At 48.7% G+C, this 19,412-nt stretch overlaps 11 protein-coding genes across 11 annotated transcripts; 5 read left to right on the forward strand and 6 right to left on the reverse strand.

Annotated features, from left to right (window-relative positions):
* Window positions 1-6: 6 nt before the first annotated feature.
* On the reverse strand, window positions 7-2,667 carry KL928_003127 (uncharacterized protein; the record flags this gene model as incomplete). The annotated part of the gene is made up of 1 exon (XM_043203680.1): window positions 7-2,667. The coding sequence occupies one exon, from the start codon at window positions 2,665-2,667 to the stop codon at window positions 7-9; it is 2,661 nt and encodes an 886-aa protein (XP_043059380.1).
* Window positions 2,668-2,919: 252 nt separating this feature from the next.
* On the forward strand, window positions 2,920-4,386 carry KL928_003128 (uncharacterized protein; the record flags this gene model as incomplete). The annotated part of the gene is made up of 1 exon (XM_043203681.1): window positions 2,920-4,386. The coding sequence occupies one exon, from the start codon at window positions 2,920-2,922 to the stop codon at window positions 4,384-4,386; it is 1,467 nt and encodes a 488-aa protein (XP_043059381.1).
* A 268-nt stretch (window positions 4,387-4,654) lies between these two features.
* On the forward strand, window positions 4,655-6,403 carry KL928_003129 (uncharacterized protein; the record flags this gene model as incomplete). Its single annotated transcript, XM_043203682.1, has 1 exon — window positions 4,655-6,403. One exon carries the CDS (start codon window positions 4,655-4,657, stop codon window positions 6,401-6,403), a length of 1,749 nt encoding a protein of 582 aa, XP_043059382.1.
* A 26-nt stretch (window positions 6,404-6,429) lies between these two features.
* On the reverse strand, window positions 6,430-7,368 carry KL928_003130 (uncharacterized protein; the record flags this gene model as incomplete). Its single annotated transcript, XM_043203684.1, has 1 exon — window positions 6,430-7,368. The coding sequence occupies one exon, from the start codon at window positions 7,366-7,368 to the stop codon at window positions 6,430-6,432; it is 939 nt and encodes a 312-aa protein (XP_043059383.1).
* Window positions 7,369-7,422: 54 nt separating this feature from the next.
* Window positions 7,423-10,326, reverse strand: KL928_003131 (uncharacterized protein; the record flags this gene model as incomplete). The annotated part of the gene is made up of 1 exon (XM_043203685.1): window positions 7,423-10,326. The coding sequence occupies one exon, from the start codon at window positions 10,324-10,326 to the stop codon at window positions 7,423-7,425; it is 2,904 nt and encodes a 967-aa protein (XP_043059384.1).
* Window positions 10,327-10,423: 97 nt separating this feature from the next.
* On the forward strand, window positions 10,424-11,929 carry KL928_003132 (uncharacterized protein; the record flags this gene model as incomplete). The annotated part of the gene is made up of 1 exon (XM_043203686.1): window positions 10,424-11,929. One exon carries the CDS (start codon window positions 10,424-10,426, stop codon window positions 11,927-11,929), a length of 1,506 nt encoding a protein of 501 aa, XP_043059385.1.
* Window positions 11,930-12,119: 190 nt separating this feature from the next.
* On the forward strand, window positions 12,120-13,775 carry KL928_003133 (uncharacterized protein; the record flags this gene model as incomplete). The annotated part of the gene is made up of 1 exon (XM_043203687.1): window positions 12,120-13,775. The coding sequence occupies one exon, from the start codon at window positions 12,120-12,122 to the stop codon at window positions 13,773-13,775; it is 1,656 nt and encodes a 551-aa protein (XP_043059386.1).
* A 142-nt stretch (window positions 13,776-13,917) lies between these two features.
* On the forward strand, window positions 13,918-14,589 carry KL928_003134 (uncharacterized protein; the record flags this gene model as incomplete). Its single annotated transcript, XM_043203688.1, has 1 exon — window positions 13,918-14,589. One exon carries the CDS (start codon window positions 13,918-13,920, stop codon window positions 14,587-14,589), a length of 672 nt encoding a protein of 223 aa, XP_043059387.1.
* Window positions 14,590-14,669: 80 nt separating this feature from the next.
* KL928_003135 (uncharacterized protein) lies at window positions 14,670-15,137 on the reverse strand (the record flags this gene model as incomplete). Its single annotated transcript, XM_043203689.1, has 1 exon — window positions 14,670-15,137. One exon carries the CDS (start codon window positions 15,135-15,137, stop codon window positions 14,670-14,672), a length of 468 nt encoding a protein of 155 aa, XP_043059388.1.
* Window positions 15,138-15,156: 19 nt separating this feature from the next.
* KL928_003136 (uncharacterized protein) lies at window positions 15,157-16,320 on the reverse strand (the record flags this gene model as incomplete). The annotated part of the gene is made up of 1 exon (XM_043203690.1): window positions 15,157-16,320. One exon carries the CDS (start codon window positions 16,318-16,320, stop codon window positions 15,157-15,159), a length of 1,164 nt encoding a protein of 387 aa, XP_043059389.1.
* Window positions 16,321-16,465: 145 nt separating this feature from the next.
* Window positions 16,466-19,297, reverse strand: KL928_003137 (uncharacterized protein; the record flags this gene model as incomplete). Its single annotated transcript, XM_043203691.1, has 1 exon — window positions 16,466-19,297. One exon carries the CDS (start codon window positions 19,295-19,297, stop codon window positions 16,466-16,468), a length of 2,832 nt encoding a protein of 943 aa, XP_043059390.1.
* Between the last annotated feature and the right edge of the window lie 115 nt (window positions 19,298-19,412).

A 19,412-nucleotide genomic window follows, 5' to 3' on the forward strand; every position in this document is an offset into this window, starting at 1 on the left:
CATTGGCTATACATTTTCTAGGTTGTCCTTGTCGCGCTCCTTTCGAAGAGTGTCTACCAGCCTGCTGACCAGCGCGGAGCCGTATTGATCCAGCAGGTTCTCATCATGGCCAGGAAGCAGCTTCATGGTCTTGCTCATCTGCACGCGCAGACGGTCGGCCAAAGAAGGGTTGATCTCGTCGTCGTCAAGAAGTCTTGATTGCAACCTGCGCAAATCCATCACGATCTTGTCGGCTATGTCTGTTGCAGACTCGGGCTTGGGCTTATCCAATCTCATTCCGGCCAAACGAGAGCGGACGTTGGAAGTGGGCGAGATATCTGAGCGCGAAGAGATGGAGCGAGCCTGTTTGGCGGAGCAAACAGAGGGTGTGCGGCTAAAAGTCGGCGAGTCGTTAGCTGACAGCTTGGCAGCAGGAAGCACCGTCGAAGGCGATTTGGACGGCTTGTTCTGGACGCTGGGTTTCATCGGGGTCAGCTCGGGTCTGGAAATGATTTTTCTCACAACCTTGGGCGGCGACACTAGGTCCTGAGTGTGGCTGGATGTAAGCGGCGACGAAAAAAACGAGTCAGAGCCCGTGACTCCACTGCCGAGCGTCCAGCTGAACATGCATCCGTCGTGGCTTGCAGTCATGACAGAATTCGAGTCGCTGTCGAATAGCAGACCGATGATTGTCTCGGAATGGCCCCATTGAGAGCTCAGCAACCTTCCATCCTTGAAATGAAATAAACGAATACATTTGTCAGGAGACGAGGTGAACATCAGTCCGTCGTGAATCTCGAAATTGTCCACTTGAAGTGGGTCAAAACTCTTGTTGAACAGTTTCATGGACCTCATATATTCAAATGTGGTCAGGCTGTAAATGAGTATATTTTTGTCATTTGTGGCAACAACCAGCTCATCCGGTGTGACGCCAAATGTCAGCGCGGAAGTTTTGATCGAAATGATCTTCTCTTGTACAAGAACAGGGCCCTCTTCCTTGATTTCAAGCCTGTGGACAGAAAGAGTGCGGTCAGAAGACAGTGCAATAAGCATAATTTTTGTAAATAGCATCTTAATCACATTTCCCTTGTGAACAGTCAGAGTTTGGAACAGCGACCAGCTCTCTGACCCTTTCTTCATAAATAGCTGAATGGTTCTGTCCCGGGAACACGACGCAGCAAATGTATAATCCTCAACTGTGAACATTATAATGTCATTGATGCTGGACTCATGTGCACGCACTCTCATCGTTTCTCTGTACCCTCTGATGAAATCTTCCCTTTTTTGCAGGAAGACCAGAGTGCCAAACCGATCGCCCAATACGAGATCCTGGCTGCTGCAGTCCAAAGCGCTCAGCGCATTATCAAGCAAGTCCCCAGGAGGCAGAGTGATCGAATGAAGCAAGGCAAACTCTTTATTCTCCAAACGTTTCACTATACCATCTTTGGTCCACAGAAGAACGTCACCGTTAAAACAGCGCTTCAATCCGTTCAGTTTCGAGGCCAGCGAACTGATGAGAACTTTTGGGCTTCCTGTTTCCCGCAAGTCCACGTAAAGAATTTGTTCATCTTGCAAATACACCAGGGTCTCAAAATCGAACAACGGTTGCATAGCCATTATTCCCGAACGTTTGACAATTTTGGTAGGTGAGCTTGGGGTTGGACGAATGGTATCATTAATAGGAGCCGTAAATACCTCGTTCAAGGGTATAATGTTGAGCTCCTTGCCGCCTATTATCACGTTTTCATGGATATGGTCGATCTTGAACTGATTGGTATCTGATGGCAGTTGGTATATTTTGCGAAGAACAATGGACTCATCGTCCAAGTTCATGAGCCCCAGATCGCCCTGATCAGACATCACAATGAGCTCTGAGAAGTTAAGACAGTCAATGTCAATGAAGTTTGAGTTGAGAAAGTTCTTCAGCAGCACGTTTCTTCCCTTCAAGATTGTACCCGCCCGGGCCGAATCCTCTCTCCAGACCTTTATGTGGCGCAGTCCAACGGTGATGATATGGTCGTCGTGCCAGAACAGCTTGTTGACTATCGACGAGCACTTGTTACTTCCCCTGAACACAAAGCGTTTATTGGTGAATTTCCACACTATCAGGAACCCATCGTTAACCAACCCCAGGGAGCATAGTTTTTTCGAGTCTGTGGAAAAACAAAGCGAGTTGATTCCAAACTGGTGTTCCTGAATGATGTAAATTGGGCGACACGAGCAGTTTCTTGCAAGAGAGTACACTAGGATCCGTGGCTGGTAGCCTACTTCCCCCACCGCAAGCAGCTTCTTGTCAGGAGAAATGGCAATGCAGTTGATAGACCTCACCTTGTTGGCCAGTGGGGACGAGCCAGCGTCGTCTGACTTGCGTATCTTGAGAGTTCGGGCGCTAGGAGACTCGTACAGATTATCTCTTGACTCCTCAGCAGTCAGAGAGCCATCGCGGGAGACCAGCTCTGGGTCTCCGCCAAGCGGAAACCCGTACTCATCGAGTTTGTTTGTTTTCGGTGTCACTAGCACATTATTGGCACAAAAGAACTTCTGCCACTGGACCTTGAGTTCTTTGTCGACCTTGCTCACCACAACGCCGCCGCTGGCCGTGTACGCAATATAGTCATCTTGCGCAACAAACTGAGCGGGAGTCTCGGACGACGTGCCGTAGATTTTTTCTATGGTGAGCTCGCTCATGATAGATCAACAAATGTTTATTTTTATTTTTTTATTTCTATTTACCCTTACATAATCTACGCGTCGATGGAACTACCCCAGGACATAAAACATTTGTATGTTCTTTGGATAGAGGAGGAGCTCCGGAAACACCAGCATGCGGGATCCAGGCTGGCTTTCACGTATATGAAAGCTGTTCAGAGCGTCAAACAGTGTCCTATGATGGTACGTCTGCCCTCCCAGCTAAGGAGCCTCCGGTTCATAGGCGACAAAATGGTGGCGACGATGCGCAAACGGCTACAGGAATACTGCGAGGAGCACGGGTACGAGATGCCAGACGAAGAGCAAGAAGAGGAACCGGAAAAAGCAGGCAGAAAACGGAGTTCTGAGAAAGACTCAGAGGGCACCAAAAAACGACGGCAGCTGAAATCCACGCGCAAATACATCCCGCAACGCAATACAGGCGGCTATGCAATTCTGCTGGCTCTCTATGTGCATGATCCCGGCTGTGACGGTCTAACGAAAGACGATATCATCAAGTATGCCGCTCAATACTGCTCTACAAGCTTCAACCCCAACCCCAGCACGGGACAGTTCTACTCTGCGTGGGGCAGCATCAAGACGTTGGAGAAAAACGAGTATGTGCAGTCACGCGGACATCCGGTGTACTATTTCCTAACGGAGACTGGGGTAGAGGTGGCTCAAATCCTGAAAACGGTCGAGGAAGAGCAGAAAATTGAGAGTCAGGACGGGGTAGACAGTTCGCCATTTCTAAAGCGCACAGAGGACAGACAGGTCGATGTGGAGCGGATAGACACTTGGATCCCTCCCTTGGCGAAGACCACGGGCAAACCGGCGAATGTCCAAAACGTTCCTCACGAAATATGGACCGGTGGAAGTTACGAGATAGAGCTGATCCTGGACAACAGAGAAGTGCGGTCTCGCGAGGAACGCGATTTTTTCTCTGACCAGCTGCTCAGCCACGGAGTATCGACCTCGGTGCGTGCTCTGACAGTCGGCGATGGTGTCTGGGTGGCGCGTCATAAGGAGTCTGGTAAGGAGGCTGTTCTGGACTTTATTTTCGAGCGCAAAAGGCTTGACGATTTCGCGTCCTCCATCAAGGACGGGCGGTTTTTCGAGCAAAAATCGCGTCTGCTGAGAACGGGCATCAGAACCGTATTCTACGTGGTGGAAGAACAAATGTCCAGTGACGTCTCTCGCTTCAGCGACGCTATCCAGACGTGCATCTCCATGTGCATCACTAATTCCCGTTTCCATGTCAAACGAACAAAAAACAGCGACGACACTGTTCTGACGCTCGCGTCCCTATCCAAGAGAATCCAGAAATTTTACAAACACCAATCGCTGCTCGTTCTGGAGCCCCGTGATCTAAAATCGCAGCACGAGTACCGCCAGTTATTATCGCAAGTTTCTGCTGATAACCCAGAATTTCAATGCGTGTACAACTTTAATACGTTCCAGTCGCTGCTCTCAAAATCCAACATGGTCTCGGTCAGAGAAATGTTCATAAGAATGCTCATGACTATTAAGGGTGTGTCTTTGGATAAGGCGATAGCCATCCAGTTGCACTACGGAACACCAAAAAACCTGATTGACAGCTATGCGAACTGCACCGACGACAAACCGCGCATGATTCACGACGCACTCAAAGACCACGTTGGTAATCGCAAAATAGGGGCAGCCCTGAGCTCCAAGATCTACGAGGTCTGGGGAAAATAAGGTTGACAACTGTACACCAGAGCCTAAAAAAAATCCAAGAAATATCATCAGAAAACAAAACAAAAGATATAAAGATAATATCTCCGGATTTGAATAGGTGCGCAGCCGGATTCACGCCCCAAGACAATTGAGAGTAAAAGCAAAACAGAAAAATACGATCTGTACTGCCTTTCCAATCGTGACTTCCGAAAGCGACAGCTGTGTATACGAAGGTGTCAAAAAACAATCAGGCTGTTCAATAGCTAGACGGTATATGGAATAACATCCGATGTGGATTTCCAAGATAAACATTAAATATCGAACGAAACAGAGAGTTCGGACCTCCGTGATACTTGCATGTGCTGCATCTGTGCTCTTGTTCCTTGTGATACGATCGTTTTTCCTGGAAAACACCGAAAAGGTAGCCGGGAGCAATGCAATTGTTGTGAACGACGACATGACCAAGACGTTGTCATCCAAAAAAACTGCCAAGGAGCTGCTGGCACAAAGAAAGAAAACCCACGAGAGCGTCTACGATAACCTGAGCATCGAGGACCGCGAGAAAATGCGTATCATCAACCAGCCATCTCCCGATGACCCAAGAGGACTCAGACTAGAACTCGGCCACACGTTCTTCAAGTCAGTGTTTAACGTGCTGGAGAAAGGCAAGCCCAAGGTATCACCTCTGACGAAGTACAAGTCCACGGAAAGAATATATCACGCAGGCTACGAAGTGATGGGCGATGGCCCGTCGTTGTCAAAAGAATATCTTTCCGGGTTCTTGCAGCTCAGTCAAAGTGAGATAAACTCAATGAAGAAAAGTCATTCATTTGTCACCCGAAATCTTCCCGAGACATATCCTATTGGCCTTTACTCCGGAAATGGTGTGGTGTACGTCGGAGGAGGAAAGTTCAATTGGCTGGCATTGCTTTCAATCAAAACCCTCAGGTCTGTCGGGTCCAAGCTACCTGTCGAAGTTTTGATTCCGAAGCTTGACGAGTATGAAGTTGATTTGTGTACCACGATTTTCCCAGCCTTGGATGCCAAATGTATATACATGCCAAAGCAGCTGGGAGAGCAAATCAGCGGAAGATTCTCGTTTTTCGGATACCAATACAAGGCTCTCGCACTAATGCTATCGAGCTTTGAAAATGTGCTCCTGCTAGACGCAGATAACACACCGTTGCATGCGCCGGACCACTTGTTCGAGACAGAGCCCTTCAGCAGCACGGGTATGGTCATCTGGCCGGATTATTGGAAACGGTCCACTGCTCCTGCATTCTATGACATTGTCAATATAGAAATCGACGAGAGTCACCGCGTCAGCCATGGATTCCAAGAATATGGAAAATACACCATTCCCAATTCTCCGCCAGACCAGGCTCCTCCATTGCACCAACTCAAGGGAGCCATCCCGGATCCTTCGAGCGAGTCCGGCCAACTGATGCTTTCCAAAAAGACACATTCGAAAGTCATGCTTCTTGCACTGTACTACAACATGTATGGTCCAAACCATTATTATCCTCTTCTTTCGCAAGGATCAGATGGCGAGGGAGACAAGGAGACATTCATTGCTGCTGCCCATGTGCTGAAAAAGTCATTTTACCAGGTCAAGAAAATTATCAAGAGTATTGGAAGATGGGTCGATTACGAATTTACAGGAAGTGCGATGGGTCAGTTTAATTGTCACGAAGATTACGAACTGTACAAAAAGTACGAGAATACCTTCGAGCATGTGGACGAAGTTCCGAAGCTGCTTTTCCTGCACTCCAACTTCCCCAAGCTCGATCCGTGGTCCCTCAAAGTGGACGAGGTCATCTACGACCCAAAAACAGGTAAGCGCGAGCGACTCTATGGAACAGGGTATCTGGAAGCACTGGGTTTTGATTTTGAACGGGTGCAGTGGGAGAACATGAAGTTCTACATCTGTGACCTTAATTTGCATCCAAAGCTTTTTTCTGACCGCGATATAGATCATGATGAGCTTTGCGCTGAAATCAAAGAGCATCTGGAATTTTTGAAAAGCACCACAAATTAATAGAAGCTTGTCATAATTCAAATACGTTAGCTCTTCAAAATCTGTAGCAGATCGTTCCAATCCTCAATTTCAAGATATTTGACGAACTTAGCCTCTTTCTCGCTGATCTCATCGTTGATACTATACACCTTGTAGCCAAGCCGAGAAAGCGTCCTGCTGGCCGAACCGCCTTTGATAATGATAGCCTTATCACAGTAAATCATGCTCAGGACGTCTGTGGAGGAGTCGCCCACGTATATGGCTCTTTCATTCCTCACGAGCTCTTTGGTGAGTTCCAATTTATCGTAACCTGTGCGAATGTCTATGTCTGTGACGACGTTTCCTGTGCATATATCGTTGGAGTCAAATTCAAACTCGTTGACTAATATCTGATCCGGCAGTTTTTTGAAAGACGCAAAATACTTGGCAATCATCAATCCAGTCCAATTGATGCTCAGAACACTAAAATGCATATTAGTGTTGCATATATAGTTGTAGAAGCTCTCAAAGCCGGCTCTGATGGGTATCTTTTTGACAAGGTTCTCAAAAGTTGACTTTCCTATGCCTCGAAAAACCGCTAGGCGGACCGCCTCATTGATCGAGCTTTTTTCGCTTTCTTTGATTGCTTTCTGATACATTATCTCGCGCTCAAGACAGTCGCGCAAACTATATGATTTTCCCGGTAGTATCTCGTTCTGGAACTTGTCAAAGCTATCCATGTAAAATTTGAAGAAATAGTCAAATCCGTACTGCGTATCTTTCCCGAGGACATCGAAAATGACCGCAATAGTGTCTTTGGCTGTGATTGTATCATCCCAATCACTCACAATGCGAGATATCCCTTCAAAATGGCGTCCCAGATGCTGGTAATTCTGCACTTTATTCATGAGCGGTTCAATTGATAATATTCTCGGTAAATCATAATAAAAGTAAGTGGTTTGGGGTGTAGCCAGATTTAGCTCGGGCGCACAACGCCAGTGCGCCATTGACGGTATCTACAATGCGTTTTCTTGGCTTGATTTATTCATTACATACTGATGTCACCACCGGCTGTTTCCTCTATTAGGCCGTCTTTGGAACTCGTTGTAGTACTGACCTTGATTCTGTCTCTGCCCGTAGCCTTGGTAATTGTTGTAGTTCTGATTGTTGTAATTTTGATTGTTGTAGTTGTTGTATCCACGGTTGTAGCCTTGATTGTAATTGTTGTATCCCTGATTTTGGTAATTATTGTATCCCTGACCCTGGTAATTATTGTACCCCTGGTTCTGATAGTTATTTTGTGTCGGAGGCTGATAGGCCTGACTTTGAGCCTGCTCCTGATACATGTGGATAAAACTCTTGTATCCGCCAACACGCATAGTATACATTGTGTCACCGTGAGGACCAATGTGAGGCTTGTAGTCGATATCGTTCTGAGGTTGGAAGTTCCTGTTGTTTCTGTAAAACTTGTTGGAGCTGTACACGATCTGGTCCTTATCCTGCTGCGTCAAAAGTTTCAGGTGAGGTCTGTAGCCGGCCAAGAGCATGGACTTACTGGTCACCTTGGCTGGCAACCTATACTCCATGGCCAAATAAGTATCGTTCGAGATATCGAAATATTGATCTGTCGCCACGTCCAATTCGTATTTAAGTGTTCCCTTGGGATCGAATTTGTCCATGATAAACACCTTTCCTGCCAATCCTGTTCTGCGAGCATGAATGTATGTTTCCTCCTTGTTTTTCGTTTCGTATAGCTTCAAAAACTTATCAAAGTACTTGTTTTTCCGACCTAGGAATAGAACCTCGTTGCGGTTGGTATTGCGTTCAATTTCATACTCGGTCAGCTCGGAGTACTTTTCGCGCACTGTCTTGAGCAGACGAGTCTCATCAATAAATGGAAGCAGACATATTCCCTGCCAGGCCATCTTGGCGCCATTCATATCAATCTTAAAGTCCGTAGGATAGAAATCAATGATCTCTGAATGAGGCTCAGACATCAGAGGTCTGAAAACTTCCGGGAGATTGTGACCTGAGGCAGCAGGAAGAACACTCATCAATTGCTCAAAAGGCCTAAACGGTGTTCCTTGCTTGAACTCAACTTTGATGTCAGACAGATTTGTGAAATCAGCAGCAAATGGAGCATAGTGATACGGATAGTACCAGTTCCACGAGGGACATCCTTGGAAATAATACAACAGTGCCCAGGAAATTCCCTCCACATAGCATCGAACCATGTCTTTTCTAATCCTCTCTATTTCTTCAGCATCGGTGGTCTCAAACTTTTGCTGGTAGTATCTTGTTTTGTAGCCCGGTTCCCAGAGGCGGATAGAGTCAGTAGTATCTATCACTTCAGCATCTGACTGCTCAGAGTCGGAGTTGAAGGCAGCCGATGCTGATCTTTTTTTCTCAGACACATCAATCGGTTCCTGCTCCTCGACCTCTGCTTCTTTGACAACGCTCACAGCACTAGCGGCTCCATTAGACTCAGTATTATTGAACAAGGCCTTTTTCAGGATATCTGCAACGTTCTTGTTTGCAGTGTTGGCTTTGGAAATAGTGCTGATGTTCTGGACGATCTCGCTGTTGGTCATCTGTAATCCTCCAGCAGTCTCGCCTGTTGTTAAGCTGGTCAGGGTCATATTCTGTGTTGGCATGATTGGCGCCTTTTCCTTGCCCTTGGTGACCGTTTTGAGCAACTGGTTTTTCACGGCATTAGTCTGCTCCCGTTCCAGCTTGCGCCGTTTGTCGTTCTCTTCTCTGCGTCTCTCACCTTCATACCGCTTGCGGAAAATCTCGTCTTCTTTTTGTGCCAAATGGCTCATGAGAGTTTCAACACCCTCCAGATTTAGCTTCCCATCACAGGTCAAGTAGTCTTTCATGCTTGGCAAAACACGTTTCCAAATATCCACGAGGATGTCAATACCGTTGTCCCGAACGTCCAGAGATGGCAAATGCGGCAAGAAGTCGTTACCAACAAAGAAACACATAAAAACCCAGTCGTCAATGGCACGTTCCAGATCGAAATTGAACGACAGTCGAGGAATATTCAGCTCAACTTCGAGGTATTCTCGTAGTATGCTCACATGAAGCCATAAAAACGGCTTCTTCTGATCTGCAGCCAAGAGTCTCTGTCGCGTGGCTTCATCCATGTTCACTTGGTCGGCCAGCTTCAGCTGTCTTTGAGCTTGGTCCTTTGCAAACACGTCTTCACGGAGAACTTTGAAATGAGGTTCGTGGGTGGCCAGACCCAGAAAAATCAAATCTGCATCTAGTCCATAAATGCAGTGTGTGGTGTTTGGGTCGTATTCTGGGTCAGATCTCTGGGATCTGATGAAGTTCATGATCTTGTGCTCTCCTTCTCCGGGCACTGTGGCGTCGCTGATAATAACTTGCAAACTTGCCCATCCGGGATCGTTGGCAAGCTTGTATGCCACCCAGTATCTGAGCGAGCGCGCAAGAATGTCCATGAACGGTGTGCCAGGAGTAATCGAGTTCGAGTCCCACGATTTCTTTCCCTTGATAGCAAGGTCGATTTCCTCGCCTCGCATTTCTCTCTCCTGGATCTGTCGTTCCAGCTCCTCCTGTGCCAAGGCCGCATCTCTGGCCGAACGGAACCGTCTAGACCGCTGCTGATTCATCTTTGCACGGGGAGCAACGCCGTCCACGGCAATCATGAGCAGTTTGCGCGGACGTGCCATATTGAGCACGCGATCCGTGTATCTGAAAATCTCCACCATCATCTCTGCCTCGGTTTCTGGAGGTGGTTTATTTTCTGGGTGGGAACACGGGTGAACAATACCGTTCATGTCCAAATACAGGTTATCCAGCTCTCCATTAGGATTTGGATTGGAGTACTGAACAGGCTGTTCCACATCCCCCACCACTATGGGCTCTTCTTCTATGACTGGCGAGATGATTTTCGGATATTTACGCGAAAGCCATCTGAAAAGCGCAGGAACACCCATTTTGACTTGTTTGTGATAATTTTTTAATAAATCAAATTTAATATACTTGATTATCTCAGCCAGATAAATAAAGAGGGGACGTCGATCGTACAGTGCCATGATCCGAATAAAAAATGCGAAGCGGCTGCTCAGCACAGCGAAGTCGTCTTTCATCCACGACTACTCCATTCTGCCCACCAGCATACAGTACCGATTGCCGTCGAAAGAGCATCCTGCACTGTCTGATAATCACTCCAACATCATACGGTACATTCTGGAGATGGGCGACATTGAGGGCTTTGACTGGCAAAAGAACCTGCAGATGTTCCATAAGTACCCGATGATGACTACAAAGAGGCTCGAGAAACGGACAAAAAAACCCTCGAACGTCAGAATGCTCTCTTCTGACTTTATCGAGGACTCGCTGTACAACCCCTCCTACGGCTATTTTGCGAAACAGGCCACGATTTTCCAGCACGACAAGCCCATCGTGTACAAAGAACTTAGTGGCCAGGACGAGTTCATGCAAAAATGGATCGCCGCGTACGATCAATACGATCAGATAATGGTGCCTACTCTGAAACATAGCAAGGAGAACCACTTCCAATTGACGAAGCCGTCGCTGCAATTATGGCACACTCCCACGGAGTTGTTTCAGCCCTACTACGGCGAGGCGCTGGCGAGGTATTTGCTGGTCAACTACAAGCTGAACCAGTATCCATACAACGATCTGACCATCTACGAGATCGGAGGAGGAAATGGAACGCTCATGACCAACATTTTAGATTTTATACAGCGAACGCAGCCAGAAGTCTACGAGCGCACAAAGTACAACATCGTGGAGATATCGTCGCGGTTATTCAACAAGCAAATAAAGAACAAAAGCAGACATAGCCAAAAGGTGCACCTCATCAACCAGTCTGTGCTCGACTGGAACAAGCCTGTGATCGAGCCGTGTTTTGTTGTGGCGCTCGAAGTGTTCGACAACCTGGCGCACGACGTGGTTCGCTACGATATCAACACCCAACAACCGTATCAGGGATACGTGGTGATCGATGAGAACAACGACTTCAAGGAGGTGTTTTCCCCTGAACTGAACCCATGGACCAAGCATTTTTTGAACCTGCGTGAACAGAGCAAATGTGCGGTCTCATCCCTGAAAAACCATCCTCTCAACCAGCACAGACTGCTACAACAACTAAAAAATGCATTCTACCCCCTGAGAAATAATTTGTCGGACCCTGAATTTGTGCCAACAAGACTACTGAAATTATTCGAGATACTCAAAAAATACTTCCCCAACCACCAGCTGGTGTCGTCGGACTTTTCAAGTTTCGACAGCACTGTCCCGGGCTACTGCTCGCCGCTGGTACAGACGATGCACAAAGACAGGATGGTCAATGTCGACAGCTACATGGTGAACCAGGGGTATTTTGACATCATGTTCCCTACTAATTTTGACGTGATGAGCGAACTGTACCGGTTGGTGGTTGGCAAACTATGCAACACCAGCACCCATGCGGATTTCCTGAGCGTGTGGGCAGACACAGAGGTCACGACCACTAAAAGCGGAGAAAACCCAATGCTTGAACTATATTCTAATGCATCATTTCTGTACAGCTGATAAAAACCAAGACGGGCGAAGTTTTTTTTTCCTTGATTTTTTTCATGCTCCTGTCTAAATTATGCACAATTACGTCCTCAGAAGTGAAAATATGCTAAGAAAAATATGCATCAAGTTTTTAAGCCGTTTCTTTTAAAGGCTCAACGGTAGCCCAGTAAAAAAAAGTTATTTTTTTTCTCGCACGATCATTATGGGTAAATCTTTCTTTACTAAGGATACGACTGAGTTCAAGGACCTGTCCTCTCAGACGTCGTCCGACTCCGGTAGCAACGCATTCTTCTCTGCTACCGATAGCTATTCACCCAAAAGAAAACTGAAATCCAGACATGTGCAACTCATAGCCATCGGAGGGTCCATCGGAACAGGTCTTTTTGTCACGATTGGAACCGGACTGGTCCGCGGAGGCCCCGGCTCTCTTCTTATTGCCTTCACTTTCTGGACGGTCATAATTCTGATGCTGACCACGGCCATCGGTGAAATCGTCTGCTATTTGCCGACAGCATCTCCATTCATCGAAATGGCAGGACGTGCAGTGGACGAGGCTGCCGAATTTGCAAGCGGATGGAACTTCTTCCTTGTGGAGGCGCTTTACATCCCTTTTGAGATCACTGCTTGCAACACCATGGTGCATTTCTGGAGAAGCGACTACTCTCCAGGCATCGCTTTTGCAATCCAAATTGTGCTCTATATCGCATTCAACATCTGGACTGTGAGATGGTACGGAGAGAGCGAGTTTATTCTCTCGATCACAAAGCTGATTTTGGCTATCGGACTGCTGCTTTTCACATTCATCGTGATGGTGGGAGGAAACCCTCAGCATGACGTGTTTGGCTTCCGAAACTTCAACATTTCGCCATTCGCAGAGTACGTTACCACTGGATCGCTTGGAAAATTTGAAGGATGGCTCGCAGCCTGGGCCAAAGCAGGGTTTGTGTGTGTTGGACCAGAATATTTGTCGATGGTTGCCGGAGAGGCCAATAACCCACGCAAGACCATGAGGACAGCTTTCAAGACCGTCATTTACAGACTGGCCATCTTCTATATCGGTGGATCGCTATCTGTCGGCATTTTGGTCGCCTGCAACAACCCGCAACTAATCTCCTCTGTCACCAGTGGAAAAACCGACGCTTCCGCATCGCCATACGTCATCGCCATCCAAAACCTCAATATTAAGGTTCTACCGCATATCATCAACGTCGTGATCATTCTCAGCGCATTCTCTGCCGGAAACTCATATTATTACTGTGCATCTCGTCAACTTTATTCTCTCGCGAAACGCGGATTTGCTCCACGGTTCCTTTGTTTGTGCAACGGCAACGGCATCCCCATTTTCTCTGTTGCCGTCACCACCGTTTTCGCTCTTTTGTCTCTTTTGCAACTCGGAAAAAGCTCTGCTGTTGTGCTCAACTGGATCGTCAACCTCTGCACTGGCGCGCAACTCATCAACTACGGCTGGATGACCATCACCTACATCGGCTTCTATAGGGCTGTGCAAGCACAAGGCTTCGACAGACGCTCCTTGCCATACAGATCATGGTTCCAGCCGTACTCGATCTATATTGTCACGTTCTTTGTGTGGATCCAGATCTTTGTCATTGGATACACCGTCTTCCTGCCTGGCTGGTGGCAGGTGTCCGACTTCCTCTTCTACTACCTGATGATCTTTGTCAACATTGGACTCTTTGTTTTCTGGAAGCTGTTCAGACGCACCAAATTCATAAAGTCCAGGGACGTCGACCTGGTGTCGGGCTTGGAAGAGGTCGAAGCTCACGAGTTGGCCATTGCTCTAGAGAAAGATACCCAGAGCGACAAATGGTACGACACTGCGCTTTCGTGGATATTGTAGCTTGATTACAAATTCATAGATTATTCTAGATAAATATTTTCCTGTTTTTTATTCCAGAAAAATCTGGGTCAAGATCTTGGCTGTGCTCGCTTAAGTATAAAGCCTTGTGCCTAAAGCCTTGTGGTCAGCAGTCTTCTTATCAATGCTTCTGATTTCTCCGCAGCTTTGCAACTACGCCAACTACCCCGTGTTCAGTGTTCAGCGTCGCGTGACGCCTGCTATCCACAGACTCGAGGATGACGACAACTATTATCTGGTGTTCGAACAGACCTGTCAGAGACCTTTCTTCGAGGACTACGTGTTTGAGATCCGCGGCAGAAAGCTGCTTGTGAGCTGTGACAAGGACGACTTCTACAAAGTGCTCGACTTGCCGGATGACGCAGACTTAAGACGGGATATGGACCTGCGCATGGTGAACGGCGCACTGTTGGTAGCCATCCCTAAGAGGAGGCCGATCAGAATCACCTTCAACACGTTTGACGACTCTTTCACGGCGTCGCCTGTTGCTGTTTGCAATGGGAAAAACAGACACTGCCCAAAGAAACACGCAGAAAGCTTATCAGAGCCAGAGCAGCCAGAGCAGCCAGAGCACGTGAAACGCATTCCTATCCAGACGTCGCAAGAAGAGCAGAGCGAGACAGTGTCCGAGACAACCAGGCCAAGTGAGCCAGTGGCACGTGTCGTGCCGCGGGAAATCGTTCGCCCAGCAACAGACCTGAAGAAAAACTACACCACTATGGAGCGTCACACGAGCCTCGCCCCAAAAACTTACTCGCCTACCATTGAGGACGTTGTCGATGAGGAGTTCGCTTAATGACCGATTTTATTCAGCATGTACATTAATGAAGGATCATGGATTCTATAAGCACATATAGACCCTGTAAGTCGTAGTAGTTAGCGTGCCACCGTTCCTGGCATAATATGGTCGTCAAACACGATCCGAAAGGCAGCAATGGACTCAGAAGTGTCAGCGCGGCTGGACTGGTTGGAGATATCAGAGACCGTCCTAGATAGCTCCGGGAGCGTTATGCCCTGCACGGAAGAGCTCGATCGCCTAGGATGATAGCGTTGCACATCTGCTATGCTGCTGCAGTCGACTGGCGACGATCGTCCACTTTCCGGCAGGTCGATACCCGTATTCATGGCCGAAAAGGCTTTAGTGCGCGATCGTTGCACGGCGCCCATTCGCATCACGGGGCACAGTCTTGTTCTTTGAGGGCTCTCCTGCTCAAAGTCAGAGAAACTCAAAATCTCAACTTCAGCGTTGTCCGAAACGAGCATCTTGCGCACTTTGTCGAAAAGCCCCAGCGAGAAGCCGTTCGCGATGGAATATAATATACCCATATCGGCGATTGCAGACATAAATTAGGGACCCTGTCTTTTAAGTACTAAAAATTTCGCCTCGGCCCGAAAATTCGGGTTTACTCAACACCGAGGGAGCAAATGAAAACGCAACGCTGCTTTGCCTCACTATGATCGGCGTCGTCGACTCACTGCTGAATATGCTGTCCTTGCGCCCCATATAGTCGACCATCTCGCGCACGTCCATCGCCGAGGACTCGGCCGTCGAAATCGAGCTCCACTCAGAAGCCATGCTGTTGGCGTCGCTATCGTCTGTGCTGACGTAATCGGACAGGATCGAGTCGAGCAGGCTTTCCTTGCGTGCGTGCGTGGCGGCTGGTTTTGCGAGCTGTGTAATGTTGAGCTTGAGCTGGATGCGCTTGGCGACGGTCGACCGGAGATAGCTCGTCCACAGCGCGATCAGGTCCTCGTGGCCCGGGTCGATCAGGTTCTCCTGGCTTTTTCTGATAAGCCTGTCCATTGCAGCTTTTCTTTGCGAGCCGGAGATGCTGGATGGACGGGACAGTTTCTGGACAGTTTGTGTGCGGCTCAGTTGCGGAGCCTCTGGATGTGTTAGTGGCAACGAGATCGTGAGTGACCAGGTTTTCGTGTGCTTCTTGCGGCCGCCAAACACTCGCCGTTGACGGATGCTCCGCCATTTCTGGGCGGCGCGTCTCTTGCATTTGCGAATCAGCTGTCTGAGCGCTGTCAGCCACCCGACCTTGCGTCTGACAGCGTTAGATCTCCTAAGAGTGCCCGTGGACTTGACTGATCGGGTGGTCAGCTGGCGGCGCAAAGACGGCTGTCTGGACGGCTCGAACGGGGCCACGGCGTCCTGGGAGGGTGCACTCGACTTTTCTCGAGTGTGGTTCGACGCAGCACTCTCATAGCCCTCCATGAGCTGCTGGAGCAGCTGGCTATTGCGAACGTTCTGTGAACTGTCTACTCCCCACGTAGACGTCAGCGTGACGTGTTTGCTGGAGCGCATCGAAGACCTGGAGCGCAGGTATGGGTTATCAAAAAAGGTCGTTGCACTGGATAGAGTCTTTCTGTGTGTGTGTAGAGCATGGACCGACTGGTCGTACTTTGAGGAGCTGACACTCTGGGCGTCGTTGATGAGCGCCTTCCGGTTGTCAACGAGCATTTCTGAGGCCACAGTATCGTAGCTGGAGTCGGAACGGCTTGTATGGTCAATTTCAATCATGGCGAAACTGGATGCGAAGCCTGAACGTCACAGTATTATATATGTAGATGGCTGGTTTATGGTCTGAGCACAGCCGGGAAAATTGCAACGGTTTTCAAAATTAGCTTGATTTTTTTTCCATTATTTTTATTATCACTAATTTAGTCTATGTAAAATATCTTGGCTCGTCAAAGACATGGAACCGGTGCTCGCGAACACCGTCGCCATAGAAGATCGACGGGAACCTCATGTCTGGCGGGACTTCCTTCTCGTTGATTCGTTTCTGTGAGTACATCTCGTCGTAGTGTCCGTTCACTGGTATCACAAACTTGCCGGCCTGCACCTCCGTGTCTGTGATGGTGCCCCTGCTGATTCGCGCATAGCCTGTGCGTTTCATCTTTTTGTACAGAATGTACTCGCACCAACGGTCGTCGTCGGTCGGGTCGATGTCGTGCATGCCTGATTTTTCGCTCACGTATGTGTTGTAGTTTCCTTTCAGCGGGTCTGTCACGAGGTAGCTCAACAGCACCATCGGCCGGTCCGAGCTGCCCATGATGTCCGCCACGGCAAGGCTCTGCAATCTGCGGTCCTCAACATCCTCCTCCTGTCCGGAATGGAACACCACCACGTCGACCAGCTCGCCGTAGCAGTCCAGCGTGGCATGGATGGCCGGAGCCAGCTCTCCGACAGGCGACGGAAGCAAGTGGTGGGTGGAGTTCAAAATAGGGAACTTGGACAGCAGAGCAGCTCCCCAGGTGTGTTTGTTTGGTCCTGGGCCAAAGTCGACGTACATCTCGAGCTCCTCTGCAATTCTCTGAGTCAGGTCTCTGTTACCCATAATAATTCTCTGGGTGTCTGATTCGAGCAGACCAACAACGTCCAGCTCGAGGTCTTTGATCAGATCGCGCATCCGGTGCTCAGACGCCCACATATCGTTGTCGAGACCAAAGTGGATGGTCCAGATACCTGCTGTCATGAGTCTCGACTTTGGGTGGTACGGCTGTGGTTTTTCGAACTGGGAGCGAGCGAACGCGATCCAGCACGAAAGCAGAGTCAGCAGCACCAGGTGGTTGGCCAGTTTTTTCAAAACAGAATGCAGCTGCTTGCTGCTGATCTCAAGCGGCTGGTAGTCATACACCAGCCCCACAATCATCAGGACGGACAGCCCAAGAACAATGTCGGATCTTTCACGCAGCAGCGGTCCGCCAGGAACAAAGGCATATGCAACAACCCAAACGTGCATCAGCGAGAGAATGACGGTAAAGAGAAAAGAAATGCAGAAAATAGCACCCAAGGACGTGTGCTTCGAGATATGGTGGAAACACAACGGAGTTATGTAGCATAACCAGAAGGCGTACGCCATTCCCCCAATGTAACCAAGCCACCCGTTGAAAGCGTACAGCACGACGGCACCAAGCACACCGGCATACGTGACTTTCTTGTAGCTTTGATTCTTGTAGAGTCCAAAGAAAATACCTGCACACATGGTGATCAGGGTGATGGCTCCGTGGGGAACAGGAATAGGTCCGCGGATAGGATAGCCCTCCCAGTTCCAGAGAATGATGGTGGACGAGTCGGTCAGCATGGCGCTCATGGAGTAGATCAGCGAGCCGAAACCCATGGCGGTGAGCAGAAACGAGGGTTGCTTGGTCTTGATTTCCTTTTCCGAGGGTGGAGCAGCATTAGGCAGTTTGGTGAAAAGTGCAGAGACCACGCCCACAATCAGACCCGTCAGATTCCAGCCCCCGGTGTTCTTGTTCATGATGGGCCAGATTGGGTTGTTGGTCCAGAACGCGAACTTTGCAATGGCCGAGAGTATGAGGCCAAGCACAAAGGTGGCAGCGTAAGTTTTGATGGCCAGAGTGTTTTTCTGGTTTCCGAGCGTCCAGATGTCGCAGCTCAGCGAGATAGTGGCCAGACCAATGCCAGCAGCAGCAGTGAGCAGTCTGGAAGCTGGATCGGCGACCAAGTAGGAGCCCACGCCAAGCAGACACGAAAAAGCCTTGAAGATCTGAGGATAAGTGGCCACCAGTTTTGAAGCTCCCGGGATCGAGAGAAGAATGGGAGATAGCAGGGTTAGACAGGCAGTTTCATAGCCCGAGATTCCCATGTGCCACAGAGGAAAGTACCAGATCAACAGGAACAGCGACGAGTACATGGACCAGAAAATAAACGCGTTGATAACGTCGACTGTGAGCTGGAACAGAGAGGCGTCTTGCTGAGTAGATTTGGCAAGCAGTTTAGGCTCTTTGGTAGAAGCTGTTGACACCTTGAAGTTCGTGGAGAACATGGTAGCCTCTTTGGACGAGGAAACAATTTCAATGGTGAGGTCTTTGAAGTCGCAGATCGACCAGGCGTCGAATCCGATATCCAGGAAAATTAGCGACCATTCGCAGTAGGCGTAGTATGAGTATGCTCCCGGAACCTTATGCACCTTGTGCTGAATGAAGAGATAGATCAATGGCACGAGCATGAAGAAAAAGGTGAATGCCGTGTATTTTCTGTATCTCCTGATCTTGGAGCCGGCCGGTGACAGCTTGGTGACAGCCATGTCCCAGGGAATGGTTAGAACGATATACGAGATCATGAAGATATCATGGAAGTCGTGGTCATCTGTAGAGGTGATGTAGACCCATCCTCCGCAGGTGACGGTTCTGATCAGACCGGTGACAAGGCCCAGCATCGGGTAGATCGAGTTTTGTTTGTAGAGGACGATGTAGCCGATCAACAGCAGCAGAAATCTCGGCCCAGACGTGAGAGCAATCAGGATCTGGAACACAGACCGCTCCGGGTACCGGTCTCCGATGGTGGCAGACACGCTGGGGAACCACTCATCGGGATAACCGTAGTGCTCGTTCTGGACGATCTTGTAGAAATGGAGCCAATAACCAACACCTAGAGCTGCCAGAAAAGCGGCCAGAGAGCACACCGTGTGAGCTATAGCAATGAACTGTGCGTTGAAGCTCAACAACGGCTGGGCAGCAGACGAGTTGGCCATTACAAAAGAAAGTTGGACACTTGAACAGAAAAACAAAAATATACCCTGGATCGAGAGAGACATACACCCTTGCACAGAACGAGTGTAGTCAAATATTTTGAGGAATAACTACTTT

The sequence above is a fragment of the Ogataea angusta genome (genome assembly GCF_019207475.1).
Source record: "Ogataea angusta isolate 61-244 chromosome Unknown 61-244_NODE_6_length_652341_cov_89.526226, whole genome shotgun sequence".
In the NCBI taxonomy this organism is placed as follows: domain Eukaryota; kingdom Fungi; phylum Ascomycota; class Pichiomycetes; order Pichiales; family Pichiaceae; genus Ogataea; species Ogataea angusta.